Source organism: Prionailurus bengalensis, chromosome C2 (genome assembly GCF_016509475.1).
Source record: "Prionailurus bengalensis isolate Pbe53 chromosome C2, Fcat_Pben_1.1_paternal_pri, whole genome shotgun sequence".
Classification (NCBI taxonomy): domain Eukaryota; kingdom Metazoa; phylum Chordata; class Mammalia; order Carnivora; family Felidae; genus Prionailurus; species Prionailurus bengalensis.
Window position 1 is genome coordinate 129520879 of NC_057350.1, and position 15007 is coordinate 129535885.

Below are 15007 nucleotides of genomic sequence, written 5' to 3' on the forward strand. Positions count from 1 at the left end.
TAAGGTCTAAGAATAAGGTTACTAAAGTTTGCTGAGCAGGATCTTTTTGGAGAATAAAAGCATATAATATTTATACATGGAAACTGACACAGAAATGTTGATGTTACCTCCGATGGTAGGATAAAAGGTGCTTTCCATTTTTCTCCATTTTCTCACTAAGAAAAAGCAGGTTTCTCTTAATGCAAACCTGAGCGACCGCAGCATCAAGCGTTTCCCTGGAGCTGGGACCCCACTCAGCCGCAGACGAGGCCGGGGCCTGCCTGCCTGCCTGTCTGGACTCTGTGTCGGGGCGGAATGGGGAAGCGGGGGTGTTACAGACAACAGGCAAGGAAACCTCAGGCTGGTGACAACGTAAGGTGGGGATAGGCTCCTTTCAGAGGGTGCCCAGAATGCCCCGAGGCCGCGGCAGCACTTGAAAATCAAAGCGCTCCCAGCCCGGCCGCGGCCAGCACTGAGCGGAGTGTGCGTGCGTACGCGCTCTCGGGGGGCGGCGGCGGCGCGCACGGGCGCGCCTCCGCGGCCAGCCCTCCACAGTGGACGATGCTGCCGAGGAGGCGGCGGCGGCGGCGCGCTCCGGCGGTCTGAAGCGGCGTCCGGCTGCCACGGGCCGGCGGCGCGATGAGCTGGGCGACCGCCCCCGGCTCGGGGCTGTGAGGGGCTCGGAGCCGGGGGTGGGTGGTGGCGGCGCGGCGGGAAGCCAAAGCTCCTCCGCGGCGGCGGCGGCGGCGGCGGCGGCGGCGGCGGCCATGCGCGGGACGGCGCGATCGGGGCCGCGGGGCCGGGGCCGCCTCCCTGGGACCCGCGGCCTGAGGGCCCCGCCGCCGCCGCTGCTGCTCCTGTTCGCGCTGCTGCCGCTGCTACCCGCGCCCGGCGCCGCCGCCGCCCCGGCCCCGCGGCCTCCTGCGCTGTCGCCGGCGGCCGCGGGGCCCAGCGTGAGCCTCTACCTGAGCGAGGACGAGGTGCGCCGGCTCATTGGTGAGTAGGGGCCGCCTGCTCCGGGGTGGGCAGGTCGGGCCCGACCCCGGCTGCTTCCGGCTGCCTGCGGCCCAGTCCGCGGGCCGGGGACCGCGAGCGGGTCACGTCCCAGTACTCGGGGTCGTCCCCGGGCCTTGGCCTTTGCCTGCCTCGCTGGCCGGGAGGTGTGGTCCCTGCCCTGCCCCCGCCCCAGGTCAGCCTTCCGGCCTACCCCCTTCGCCCTCCCTGCCCCGCCGCGAAAGACCTGGGATCCACCCCGTTCCGTCCTCCTCACAGCCCCTTCAGCCTTTGGCCCTATTCCGCAGTCAAGCGCCCTAACTTTTCTTCCCTGCCGCACCAAGTTTCTTTGACCATTCCTGATGCGTGTCATTCTAGGGCCCTGGATTTTGGATACCTCGAGTCCACGTTTATTTAGACCAAACCTGCACATTCTTGCCTGTGGTTTTGACGACCACAATACTGTGCTCTTACTTTCTTGTTACCATACTTTTTTTTTTTTTTTTTTTTTTGAAATGAGGCCGGTGGGGGGGAAGGGAGAAAGGGCACTACACGTTAGTGGCAGTCTCCAAATCTTGTGACCGAAAAGCATAATTTTAAATGGTGAACGAATCTTCCAGTAGCAGACCTGCTAACTTCTCCAGTATCTTTTTGGTTCTTGTCTTGGATGTGTTGGACTGTGGACTGTTTGTTCAGGGCCTCCTTTGAATACCTTGTAGGGAAAGGAGAACTTAGCTTTGGGTCAGTTGGTTGTTCTGTTGTACGTAATTAGCTTTGTCGTTTGGGGAATTGATTTGAAAAATAATGGTGTTCTTGTGCTGAGACTTTGTGGATTCTGGAAATGAGCCTTAGAGGAAGGTCTGAGAGAAATGGCCCCAAATGGGAAGTCTTTGGTAGTTGCAGATACCTAGACATTTCTTTGTGTGTTAGACTTTCTTTTGTGTGTTGCGGCACAGAATAACATTTCCCCCCTCTTCATTTAATCTCGAGTTTGTGGTGTGTCTGTGTGATGGGGGGGGAGGAGAATTTTTTTTTTTTTTATCATCCATTATCTGTCAGTTTTATTCTTTTCTTTTTAAGTTTATAAGACTTTCTTGAGGTCGACTCAAAGTTGAAATGGTATTGCTTGCAGCGGTCTGTTTACACGTTGTTACATATATGGGTTTGTAGTCTTTAATCAAAGAAGAATGCTGAGTTTCTGTAATGTCCTGCCCTTCTTAATCCTCTTTTTAGTCTAGTTGAACAAGCTAAATTTAGTTGAGATGAATTAAAACTGCAAATTAGGTTAGTACTTGGAACATAAAACTAAGATTTAGGAAAAATACTTATAAATCGACTCGTATCACATAATTATTTTTAAAAATTAATGCATTATGCATGGGTTTTAAAGGTTTCTGTTTTTGTTTTTGGTAGAAGCATGTACTGCATATGATTTGTGGCTTTGTTTATATATAAGAATATGTGTTAGAAACCAGCCAGGTGGGGATGAGGGACAGGAAACAACCAGAGGCTAACCTTGATTGAGTGCCTGCCATTTACCTGCCCCTTTATGTTTTATACACATCATTTCCTCTAATTTTCTTATGACCCAGTTAAGTAGACACCATTATTTCCATTTTAGAGTTGAGAAAAGTGAGGCTTTAAGTAACTTTCTCAAGGTCACACAATTTATAATCATTAAAAAAAATTAAACATAATGTTGACATAGGCCACAAAGTTTTATTAAGGGTAATGAAGATATTGTTTGTATAGAGGTTTTATTATGGCATGGTGGAAAAGAAATCATTGCTAATTAATACTTGAAATGATGTGTATGTATTTGTCACCCGACTGATGAGCATCCAGGTTCTGCCCAGGAATGGGCTGTGGGGAGGAGGGGACGGAAGATTGCCTCACTGACCAACCTCTGGGGCAAGAGGGACCTCCAGTAGTATTTTCTTTAATGCAAATAGAGTGGACTTGTTACCGGGAGTCTGACTCTCCTTCTTGCCAGATCCATGTCCATCTCCCTCATCCATTCTACCTTTAAAGTATTCCTTGGCTGCTCCTGGGGGCAGAAGAACAAGTGGGTAGGGTTCAGATCTGTATGAGGCATATTGAGTTCTCAGACTGCAGTTTCTCACAGAAACTCTTACAGTGTTTAAGACTACTTGAAATAATAGTTTGTACCATATTTTTGTATCATGATGGGTTAAATGCCTCTGAACGCTGACTTGGGAAACTAACCATCATTTTGTAATATATCTAAGACAATGAGTTTGGAATTCCAAATAAAAAACTTGTAAGTGAAGTTGATAATGACAGCTTTATAAATTGAACTAATTGCCCTTGGTATGAGAATAGGTTGTTGTTTTAATCCAATTAATATATGCACACAGTTAAAAAATCAAATAGTGCTAAAAGGCTTAACATAAAACAACAGCGTTCTACCCTTAGCCTCTTTATCCTCCACGTCCTATTTTACAGTGGAAGCCACCATCTCGTACCAGTTATAGTTCTGTTCATTTATTTTCCTGGTTTTTACTTTCATATTTTGAAATTAATGTAGAATAGGGACTTGACTTTCTAGTATCATAATTGATCATTTGCCCTGTTCTCTCTCAGTCCCTCAATATAGCTACATAACAATTTTTAGTAAAACCAACCATCAGAAATTACATTATTGTATAAAAATTTATTGCTCACTTCTGAGTTAAATAGTGATGCCAGATTATGTGGGGGTTTTTTCTGTTTTTTTTTTTTCCCCTGGAGCAAATAATTGCCTTCAAGTTTTTGATTAGTTTTTCGTGTATCTATGGCTACATTCCTCAAACACCAAGAAGTATGTTCAGTGCCTTTTGATATTTTTTCCAGGTAGCACAAATCATCCCTCAGTTCCACTTGGTTTCCTCTTAGAGACTCCCTTGCTCAGGAGCCTTCCATTCTCTTGCTCCAGTCTGGAGAGTAGTATTATTTTTTTCTGTGATTTCTGTTCCCTTCTCTTCTGCCTTGGAGCCTGTTTCCTGGATCACTTGTTTTCTTTTTCTTGGTTTGCCTCATTTGCTAAAGGGTACCCTCAGTGGCTTCCATGGTAGGTAAATTATTTGAGGCCTTGCATGTCTGAAGGTGTCCACACTAGATACTTTCTAGATGATTTATAGATGCTTTATAGATGATTAGGCTAAATTTAGAATAGTAGGCTGAAAATATTTTTTCCCATAATTTTGATGACATTTTCACAGTTTCTGGCTTTATAAAGGTTTTTTTTTTTTTTTTTAAGTTTATTATTTATTTTGAGGGAGCAAGAGCAAGAGCGAGCAGCAAAGGGGCAGAGAGAGAGGGAAAGAGAATCCCAAGCAGGCTGTCACTGTCAGTGTGGAGCCCGATGTGAGGCTTGAACTCACCACCTGAGCCGAAGTGGACCAGCTGAGCCACCCAGGTGCCCCTGGCTTTAACGGTTTCTGATGAAAAATCCAGAGCCATCTGATTCCTTTTATTTTTCTTTGTTTTCTTTTCTTTCTTTCCTTTTTTTTTTTTTTTTTTTAATTGAAGGTAAGCATCTTTTTCTCCAGCATTCTGAAATTTTGTAAGTTTTTGTGTGGGTCCTTCTTCTCACCTGTTGTCTATTTTATTTTATAGGCCCTTTGGCCTATAGACTCATATTTTTTCAGTTTTCGAGAATGTCTATTACTTTGGTAATTTCCTACCCTTTATTTTTTGTTTTTTCTTTTTGAGACACGTGTTGGTTTGATTATTGAATATCCTGGAATTGATCTTCAGATACTTCTATGTTGTCTGTTACTTACATCTTTGTATTTGGATGTGGACAGTAGCAAGGGGATTTTCTTAATTTTATAGGCTTTTATTTAAAAAATTTTAATGGTAGTGTTTTTAAATTTCAGAAGGTTTTTGTTCTCTGGTTTCATTTCCATTTAATTTCATTTTCTGTTTCCATTTTATTCTTATTTTATGGATATTTTATCTTTGAGGTATGTGTCTATTTGATTTTCATTTTTTCTATATGTTTAATATGTTTTTAATATTTCTTCTGCTTCCTCCAGTGTGCTTATTCATTTCTTTTTATGTTTGTTTACATCACAAACATCTGGTGGTCCTTGGCTGTCTACAATTAAGAGTGAGATGCTGGAAAGTTGATCAGGAGAGAGAGTGTGTGTGCTGGTGGTCTCATGACTTCCCTTGGAGTACAGGTAGACTTTTTATGGGGCATCTACCTCACATAACAGTACCTTCACATCCCCCTTGGGACTAGTGTCTGCAGAGAAGGTATCTCCAATAGCCTGCCTCTGGTGTGTTTGGCAATACACTGATTGTCCGGGTTTGGGTTATCTGTTTAAGGAGGGATGGAGGGTGCCACCATTCCTGGTATAGATTCGGACTTCTCTTTATTGTTCTTCTGCCTCTGTGGTTCAGTTTCTTCAGAAAAAACTTAAGGTCTCCTGCTGGATCTGGGAGCCCACCCCTTATAGAAGCTCCTCTTTGTCAAGCCTGAGCCTCAGGCTGGCCTTTGGTGCCTGAGGGGTCCTGAGGAGCAGTGACCACTTCTTCACCTGGCTCCCCTCCTGAAGAAGTTTGTTGAAATTTATGATGTGTTGTTGTCTTTTTCCCCTTTGTGTTTGTCTTTGTGGTTTAATGTCTTTGTGATTTCATTAGTTTCCTTTCAGGGAGTTGGGGAAGAAATGGGGATAAAGGTGAGTGGTCATTTCACAATATGTAAATGACAGGATTGGGCTTTTTTTTTAATGTTTTTTTCTAACGTTTATTCATTTTTGAGACAGAGGGAGACAGAGCATGAATGGGGGAGGGTCAGAGAGAGAGGGAGACACAGAATCTGAAACAGGCTCCATGCTCTGAGCTGTCAGCACAGAGCCTGATGCGGGGCTTGAACTCACGGGCCACGAGATCATGACCTGAGCCAAAGTCGGACGCTTAACCAGCTGAGCTACCTAGGTGCCCCAGGATTGGGCTTTGACTATTGAAGAGCTGTTGATGTATAACAGGGTATTTTTTTTTTTTCTTTCTTTCTTTTTCTTTTTTTTTTTTTTTTGGAATAATATTTAGAAGACTAGTAGTTGACACTTTTTAGATTGCTGCTGACATGTAGCAATCTTTTCCCTCTGTCAGGCACAAAGGTAATTCCTGTTTTAAATATATATTGTTATTTCCATTTTATAGATGAGGAAACAGGCTTGGCGGAAGTATGTAACTAACCCACTTCCTTGATTGTAAGGCAGACAGTCCTGATGGAAGTCTACGTGTACAGAGACTCCAAAAGCCTCAGGAGGTTTTACTCTCCATGTGGTGGCATCCCTGTTTCCTCAGGCCTAGTTTCATTGCTCTCATTTACTCTTCTTAACAGGCTGCCATGTCCATTTCCCCATTTTTACTGTTGAGGACTTTGATTTGGGACCCTTTGGTAGAGGGTCAGGTCTTGACTTAGTCATGCCTGAATCCAGAATCCATCTTGCCTCCTTGTGAGCTCTGGAGGAGCAGTGATTAACCAAAAATACCCAAGAAGTAGAATCTGAAAGCCTGCTGCCACATGTTTGTGGTCTTGACTATTATCTGCATCCTCCCATGTTCTCTCTCTAATTGATAATTCTAATAGTACTCAGTTCCCTGGAAATCCAGGACTTGTGAAACTGGCATGTGACTGGGGGCAGTGCTAAGGGTTTGGGAATAAAATGCTGAGGGGTAAGCAGTATGGTATAAACTGGTTATGGCAGCAGTCATGGTAGTGATAGGGATTTGTAAGGGTCAGGGGTCTTCTAAGAATAGATTCTGCCTTTCACCAATTAGAAATTCAGTTTGGGTAACTTGCTTTTCTTTTCAATAAATACCCTTTGAAAGAATTAAGCATTGTTCATATCTTATTTAAAATCAGTTTAATACAAGATGAGATCAGTGCTCTCCAAATCAGTCCAGTCAAAATTTTTGAAGCTCAACCAAGTACCATATATTGAGGGAGAAAATAGCAATTCAGAATTACTAAATTCCTTTTCTTGAAGAATTGGGAATTTTGTAGGGGAGACTTTTATATTGATAACTATAACACTGAGATAAGAGTTATACTACTGATTGACATAAGTAAGAAGTGATTACTTTTATTGGAGGAGTGGGTACTTTTATATTGTAGGAGTGATTACCTTTGACTTTAGAAGGGGAAGAGGAGAGAGGCTTAGAGAGTTTAGGGAAAGTGTTCCAGGAACTGAGGCATTTGAAATTCATCTTCAGGATGGGTTTGATAGGCAGAAAAGAGGAGCAGTTCAAGCCGGGTAGAGAAGATAGCTTGAAAAAGCTATAGATGTATAGAAGTAGATGGGTGTGAAATCAGGAAGTAGGAAAAATCTAATATGGCTAAAATGAGAAAAATTGGCAAAGCCAGGGAGAATATAAAGCTGGGAATTAGGTTAAGATTGGATTAGGAATTTGAATTTTATATTGTAGGTAATGAGGAGCTGCTGAATTTAGGAAAGGAGAGTGCACAAACAGGACTGGGTTGCAGAAAAGATGACTGGCTCCAGTGAAAAGGGGCTTGGAGACAGATAAGCTGGATCTGGGAAATGGGACAGAGTCAGCCTTGTGGTGATAAGAGGGATCAACTAGGGCAGTTGAAGGAGTGGGATAGATTGGTGAGGAATTTGCAGGGAGTTTGGAAAACCACGTAGTGGGGAGAGACCTGAGGGCTAAAGAAAAGAGAGGAGTCACAGAGGACGCTAAGGTTTCAGAATTGGGGTGCTGAACTGAGGGACTCTTCTCTTTTGGGAGGTGGTTGATGGAAAGAAAAATGAGATGAGCCATGAGTTCCACTCCTCCCAGCACCTCTCTTTCCTCTTAAACCTTAGGCCAAGTGCTTGGTCAGGGAGGGCAGTGAGGGTGTCCTCCCTACCGATGGGTCTGGCATGACCTGAGGAGGTGTGGGTGATTGTTATTGGAGTTGAGTTAGCACCCTGAAGCAAACTCTTAGACCTGGGTGTTTTGGGTGTGGTTGGTGGCATCGATGCAGCATTAATTTGAGTCCATGTGTTCTTCATTGGGAGAGTTAGGCTGAGACATTGTGCAATTGTGGGTTTTGAGTTTTTCCCCCCCTTCTTCATGCTACACATGTGGGAGAACTCTATCCAATTATGGCTAAACCTGCCCCCTGTGAGTCACATCCTGAGTTGACTACTCAATTTTGGAGGTGCTGCCTAAAATACTGTTTGGATTTTAAGGGTCCCTTTAGAAACAAATGAAACATGGGTATTTCTTTGAGCACCCTGAATTGAGAAATTCCATAGCATTACTTTTGTGGTTTTAATGCACTTATGCCAGTGTTGTGACAAAACTTGCCAGTTATACATACTAAAACAAAACAAAACAAAACAAAAACTTGGACATGAAATAGAGCCTTTGGCTACTCTGAAATTGAATTACACTTAAAAACGTATGCTTTTATTGTGTTACCCTTGTTGATGCAAATCAAGTACAATATTTTCTGATCAAAATGTTATTAAACAACTTTGATTTATTGTGGGACCCCTTAAAATCTGATGTGTCAAAACAAATGTGTGTGTATATTGCTGAGTTACATAATATATACTTAGTGAATGATTCTTTGTATTGTGCCCAGCAAGTGATACTGCTGAGTGGTAGAATATTTCCTTTTTTTTATTTTATTTTATTTTTTATTTTTTAAAATTTATATCCAAATTAGTTAGCATATAGTGAAACCATGATTTCAGGAGTAGGTTCCTTAATGCCCCTTACCCATTTAGCCCATCCCCCCCTCCCACAACCCCTCCAGTAACCCTCAGTTTGTTCTCCATATTTATGAGTCTCTTCTGTTTTGTCCCCTTCCCTGTTTTTATATTATTTTTGTTTCCCTTCCCTTATGTTCATCCCTTTTGTCGCTTAAAGTCCTCACATGAGTGAAGTCATGTGATTTTTGTCTTTCTCTGACTAATTTCACTTAGCATAATACCCTCCAGTTCCATCCATGTAGTTGCAAATGGCAAGATTTCATTCTTTTTGATTGCCGAGTGATACTCCATTGTATATATATACCACATTTTCTTTATCCATTCATCCATCGATGGACATTTAGGCTCTTTCCATACTTTGGCTATTGTTGATAGTGCTGCTATAAACATTGGGGTGCATGTGTCCCTTCGAAACAGCACATCTGTATCTCATGGATAAATGCCTAGTAGTGCAATTGCTGGGTCATAGGGAGTTCTATTTTTAGTTTTTTGAGGAACCTCCATAATGTTTTCCAGAGTGGCTGCACCAGCTTGCATTCCCAAGAATATTTCTTAAAAGTAGTTTCTAGGTCCCATTTGTTCATAAAATAAATGTTATGTCTTGTTTATAAATAAATATATTCTTCTATAAATATGTGTGTTTTAGTATACCTCTTGCTATACCTTTTGTTCACATGTGAACCAAGTACTTCACATGTGTTCTCCTTTAGTCAGTCATACAAAGTAGGTGGTGGCATTGACATTTTTTTTGAATAGATAAAGCTGAGGCTCTGGGAAATTACAGAATTTGCTGGAGGTCACAGAGATGTCTGGGGCTATGTGACTCCAGAGTGCATGCTTTCTTTCTGTGCTGCCTCTGAAGGCTAGCAGTTTACTTAGTTTTTACCTAACCAGAATCATCTGAGAAACTCAAACAAAATATGAATTCCTAGACCTATCCTGAGCAATTTGTTTAGGAGATCTGAGATGGGGCCCAACTCATGAACTTTTTGAATGCCATGTTTCATTCATTATATGATGTACAGTTTTCCCATGTTTGGGCATCTCTGAAATTGTAACCATTTTATACTCAATGGTAAGTATTCAGTTAATTGACAGTTCTATTTCTTTCTTAGTGCCACAAAAAAATAATGGTACACTTTGCATGAAATGAAATATGGTATTGTAAAACGGTGACCACCTTTCCTTTTTTGGGGGGAGGAGGGATACCTGTCCCAACTTTCTTTCAGAGTTGTAAAATTTACTGGTGGTATTTATTATTTGCTTATGGTAATGGCTGTGTAGTAATCTCCTTGCAAGGAAAGCAAACGACAGTGAGATATTACCATTAAGTTTACAAGCAATAGTAATTCAGTTTTCACGTAGAAGTTGCTGGCAAAAGAAATATCAGGGATTCTCAGCCTTATTTTGTGAAAGTCTTCAGCCCTTTCCCTAGACAAAGGGATGGATACCCAACTATATTAAATTTTGCATACTGTGCTGACTTAGACCTTGGGGCTTTGTACTTTATAGATGAAAGCTTATGGATGCATTTGGGTCCCACAAAAGCTGGTTCTGGAAAGGGTCATATTATATTCTGTATTTCACCCTGGTATTCCTTGACCTCCTACATGATTTTTTTTTTTAATTTGCATGCGTTAAAGTTCACTTTATTGTAGTTATATGGGTTTTGACAAATGCATAGTATCATGTATCTACCAAAGTATTGTATATAATAGTTTTATCACCCTCAAAATTCCAATTTATTTTAAATCAATTTGCTTTTAAAAATGTATTTATTATGGAAAAGTTCAGACATTCAGAAGTACACTAGTATAACAAACCTCTGTGTACCCATCATCCAGCTTCAGCAGTTATCAACTCATGGCCAGTTTTTTTGGGTATATACCACTCCACTCCCCAGTCTACACCTTTGCTCTTACTTCCCTGATTCCCCACTTGGCTTATTTGAAGGAAACTCAAACATTAATTTTTTTTAAGTTTGTTTTTTTTATTTTGAGAGAGAGAGAGCAAGCAAGGGAGGAGTAGAGAGAGTGGGAGTGAGAGAGAATCCCAAGATATAAGGCTTGAACCCATGAACTGTGAGATCATGACCTGAGCTGAAACCAAGAGTCAGACACTTAACTGATCCAGGCACCCCTCAAACATAAGTTTATAAAAAAAATTTTAATATGTATCTCTAAAAGATAGGGAATCTAAAAATTTATAATAACCATTATCACACCCAAGAAATTAACAATTCATAAATATCAAGCATCTAGGCTGTTCAGATCTTTCTGATTTATAGGTCAATGTTTATATTAAGACTCTTGCTTGCCACCTCTTTCCTCTCTTATCCCCCTCTCCCCCCATGTGTTTAGTTCTTAGTTCCTCTGGTGCTAAGCTCTTTCTCACCTTAGGGTCTGCCTTTTATGGTTGCTTTGCCTCACATACTTTCCCCAGATCTTCACAAGGCTGGAGACTTCCAGATCTCAACTTAAAATGTCACTGCCTATGGGGCACCTGGGTGGCTTATTCAGTTAAGCATCTGACTCTTGATTTAGGCTCAGGTCATGATCCCAGGGTCGTGGGATCATTGGGGCTCCACGCTAAGCTTCAGATTCTCTCTCTCCCTCTGTGCCTGTACCCTGCTTGTGAGCTGTGTCTCAAAAGAAAAAAAAAGTCACTGCCTCAGCCTTGCTTTCCTACGTTTGACCCCAAGTACCACTCTGTTCTTATCATCCTGTTCTATTTTAAGCATCTAATACTCGTTTTTGTCTCCCTCTATAGAAAAGTTAATTCTGTTTGATTAAAGACCTTTTATATCATTCTACTCTATATCCCCAGCACCTAAAACAATAGCTGGCATGTAGTAGATGTTCAGTAAAAGTTCAATGAATGAATAAACCAGACTTCTTTTTAGAGGAGATTCACCATCTTATGCCTTATGGGGGTCATCATTCTCTTTATCATTTCCCATTGTCTGCTGAGTTATTATCCAAAAAGGGAGTTGGACTGGACTTATGTTTATGGATGGGAGTTTAAATAAATTGGTTGTTAATACTTTTTCTTTCAGGTTGCCTAATTTTCTCAAGTTTCTGTTCCTTGTACCCTACTCTCTGGATTAAGTATATCCCATCTTGGCTTCCATAGCTCTACATTCTGTACAAACAAATCAGTATCATTGTACCCATCACATTCTGTCTTTCCCATATACTGCACTAAGGCCACCCCATGGCTTGACATGTGGCAGTCTCTCCGCAGACTGTTGGTCTCTACTACAGTTGAAGGATGTGAAGTATTCGAGAGAGATTCTGGCAGAAGCCTTTTCCAGTTGTTAAAAGCTGGGAAATACGATTTCTCATCTTTTCTTCTGAAATGCTTAAGCTTCTGTTCTGTCCAGTGTATTTTTTAATCACATGCATTGTAGTTTTTATTTCTAGAAATTTGATTTGGGTCTTTTTATGTCTTCCATATTTCTTAACTTTTGACCAATGAAGTACAGCTATAATAATTGTTTAAATGTTTTTTCTACTAATTCTAACATCTCTGCTGGTTCTGGGTTGGTTTCAGTTAGTTTATCTAACATCTATCTATTTAATTATTTGTTTTGCTTTTGTTTTGTTTTGTTTTTGCATGCCAAGTAGTTTTTGATTGGATGGGAGGCATTGGGAAATTTACTCTGGTGGGTGCTGAGTATTTTTGTATTCCTATAAATATTCTTGGGTTTTGTTCTGGACTCAGTTAAGTACTTGGAAACAGTTTGATCCTCCAGATCTTGCTTTTAGGATTTGTTAGATAGGACAGGAGCAATGCTCAGTATAGGCTAATTATTCCCCACTACTGAGTTAAAGACTCTGTTGTGTACTTTCTCCAGTGACCTGTGTGAATCATGAGGTTTTCCAGTCTGGCTGGTGGGTGTAGGTGATATTCCAGTTACTATGTAAGTAAGATTGTACATTTTATCCTTTCTCTGTTCTCATGCAACTTCCTTATGCATCCTCTGATGAGTACTTAACTGAAGACTGGAGGGCAGCTCTCTGCAGATTTTGGAAGTTTCCTGTGTAACTTTCTCCTCTCTGTTATTTCATCCTGCATGCTCTAGCTGTCCTTGTCTTTGTGAACTCTCATATTTTGTATGGTTCTTGGCTATCTCAGACAAGAGAGTTAGTCTGATCCTATTATTCTATCTTGTCTAGAAGTGGAAATAGCCAAGGATGATGATGATTATTTTTTAGTTTATTGGAGACAGAGCAGGGGAGAGGGAGAGAGAGAATCTCAAGCAGGCTCCACAGTCAGTGCAGAGTCTGACGCGGGGCTAGATCTCACAAACTGTGGAGATCGTGACCTGAGCCGAAATCAAGAATTGGTCGTTTAATCAACTGAGCCAACCAGGTGCCTTGCCAAGGATTATTATTTTTTGCATCTTTTCTAACTTAAACTATTTGTCAAAGGAGAGAATTTAGTCCAACTTAAAGGAAAATATTTTAAGGTTTGTATATGTGTGCATGCACATGTACACAAATTTGGGAATAAACAATATGGAGGTTCCTCAAAAAATTAAAAACAGAACTACCCTACAGACCTAGCAATTGCACTACTAGGTATTTACCCAAAGGATGCAAAAATACAGATTTGAAGGGGTACATGGACCCTGATGTTTATAGCAGCATTATCAACAATAGCTAAACATTGGGAAGAGCCAAAGTGTCCATTGACTGATGAATGAATAAAGAAGATGTGGTATATATATACAATGGAATGTTACTCATCCATCGAAAAGAATGAAACCTTGCTATTTGCAACAACGTGAATGGAACTAGAGTGTATTCTAAACGAAATAAGTCAGTCAGAGAAAGACAAATACCATATGCTTTCACTCATATGGAATTTAATAAACAAAACAGGTGAACATATGGGAAGGAAAAAAAAGAGAGGGAAGTAAACCATGAGATTCTTAACAATAGAGAACAAACTGAGGGTTGATGGAGGGCTGGGGTGGGGGATGGGCTAAATGGGTGATGGGCATTAAGGAGGCCACTTGTTATGATGAGCACTGAGTGTTATATGTATGTGATGAATCACTAAATTCTACTCTAGAAACCAATATTACACTATATGTTAACTAACTAGAATTTAAATAAAAATTTGAAAACAAAAACCCAAGCACATGTGGGAATATAGTAGATAATGTGGTGTGGGACAATACTAAATTTGAAATCTTCATATTTAAGTTTAAATTCCATCTTAAGATACAGGTGTTTAATTCCTGTTTCTGAGTGTTGGTTTTCATATATAAGATGAGATACTTTTCAACTACAACAGGATGTCTGTTACCACAGTTACTATAATGTATATGAAAATGCTATGTAATCCTCAAAACTGTTTAGTTTAGTTGTTGGTGAGGGATTTGCATGTTTTGGAAGGAAAACCAAAATGATAGAATGTTTGGAAAAGAGGTCACTTAGATATCATCTGGTTGATTGATTGCCTTTTGTAGCAACACTTTCAACTCTCCAAACAGTTATTTATTCATTGTTTACTAGGCCTTATTTTAGGGGCCTAGATGTTTTGGTGAGTAAAACATAAATATCCCTGCCTTCATGGGACTTTTAGTAGAGAGCTGAATGACTTGGCTAAGAAGAGAATTCACATAGTTTTGGAACTGGATTTCAAGTTAGTACTTTGCAATGCAAGTTGCTGGCAGGGAAAGGGATACTTGTGAGTTCTCCATTGTGCTTTGAGCCACTGGACATAACAGCCAGCTCTAAGTTACTAACGGCTTCCATGGCTGACTGAGATCAGAGATCATACTCCTATTGGGAGTTGGCTATGAAAGAAGTTAAATGGTGACCAAATCAAACAGTAACTTACTCCATCTCTATTATAGAGATGTACCTGCAATCCATGTTTGAACTGGTCAGGTTGTTTTCTTATTTAAATAGGGCATGTACCAATGACAAGTTATTTTCCAGAGTATCTTTTGCCAGATACTGGAACATTCTAGCACAATGGCAGGGCATGCTTCATATGTTATGTTATAATGCTGGAGATTATGGGTTGTGTTTGTTACTTACTAATACTTGGATAGGATTTGTGAAGTACCTTTATTGTCTCTGCAGATGTGGCATAAGTCACATCTTTGGGAGAATTCTTTTATGGATTTTTTTTATTTTTTACTTTTTAGTTTTTAAAAGTTTACTTATTTTGAGAGAGAGAGAGAGAGAGCATGTGTGAGTGTGAGCAGAGAAGGAGCAGAGAAGGCGAGAGAGAATCCCAAGCAGACTCCTTTCTGCTTGACTTGGGGCTTGAATTCT

General features: G+C 40.9%; 1 protein-coding gene across 2 annotated transcripts in view; it reads left to right on the forward strand.

Annotated features, from left to right (window-relative positions):
• The first annotated feature begins 527 nt into the window (after nucleotides 1-527).
• RYK (receptor like tyrosine kinase) overlaps nucleotides 528-15007 on the forward strand; it is a 105977-nt gene continuing 91497 nt past the window's right edge. For both annotated transcript variants that reach the window (XM_043595365.1, XM_043595366.1), the window contains exon 1: nucleotides 528-975. In XM_043595365.1, coding sequence (XP_043451300.1) covers nucleotides 747-975 — 229 coding nt within the window. In that variant the 5' untranslated portion in view covers nucleotides 528-746. The remainder of the gene's footprint in view (nucleotides 976-15007) is intronic.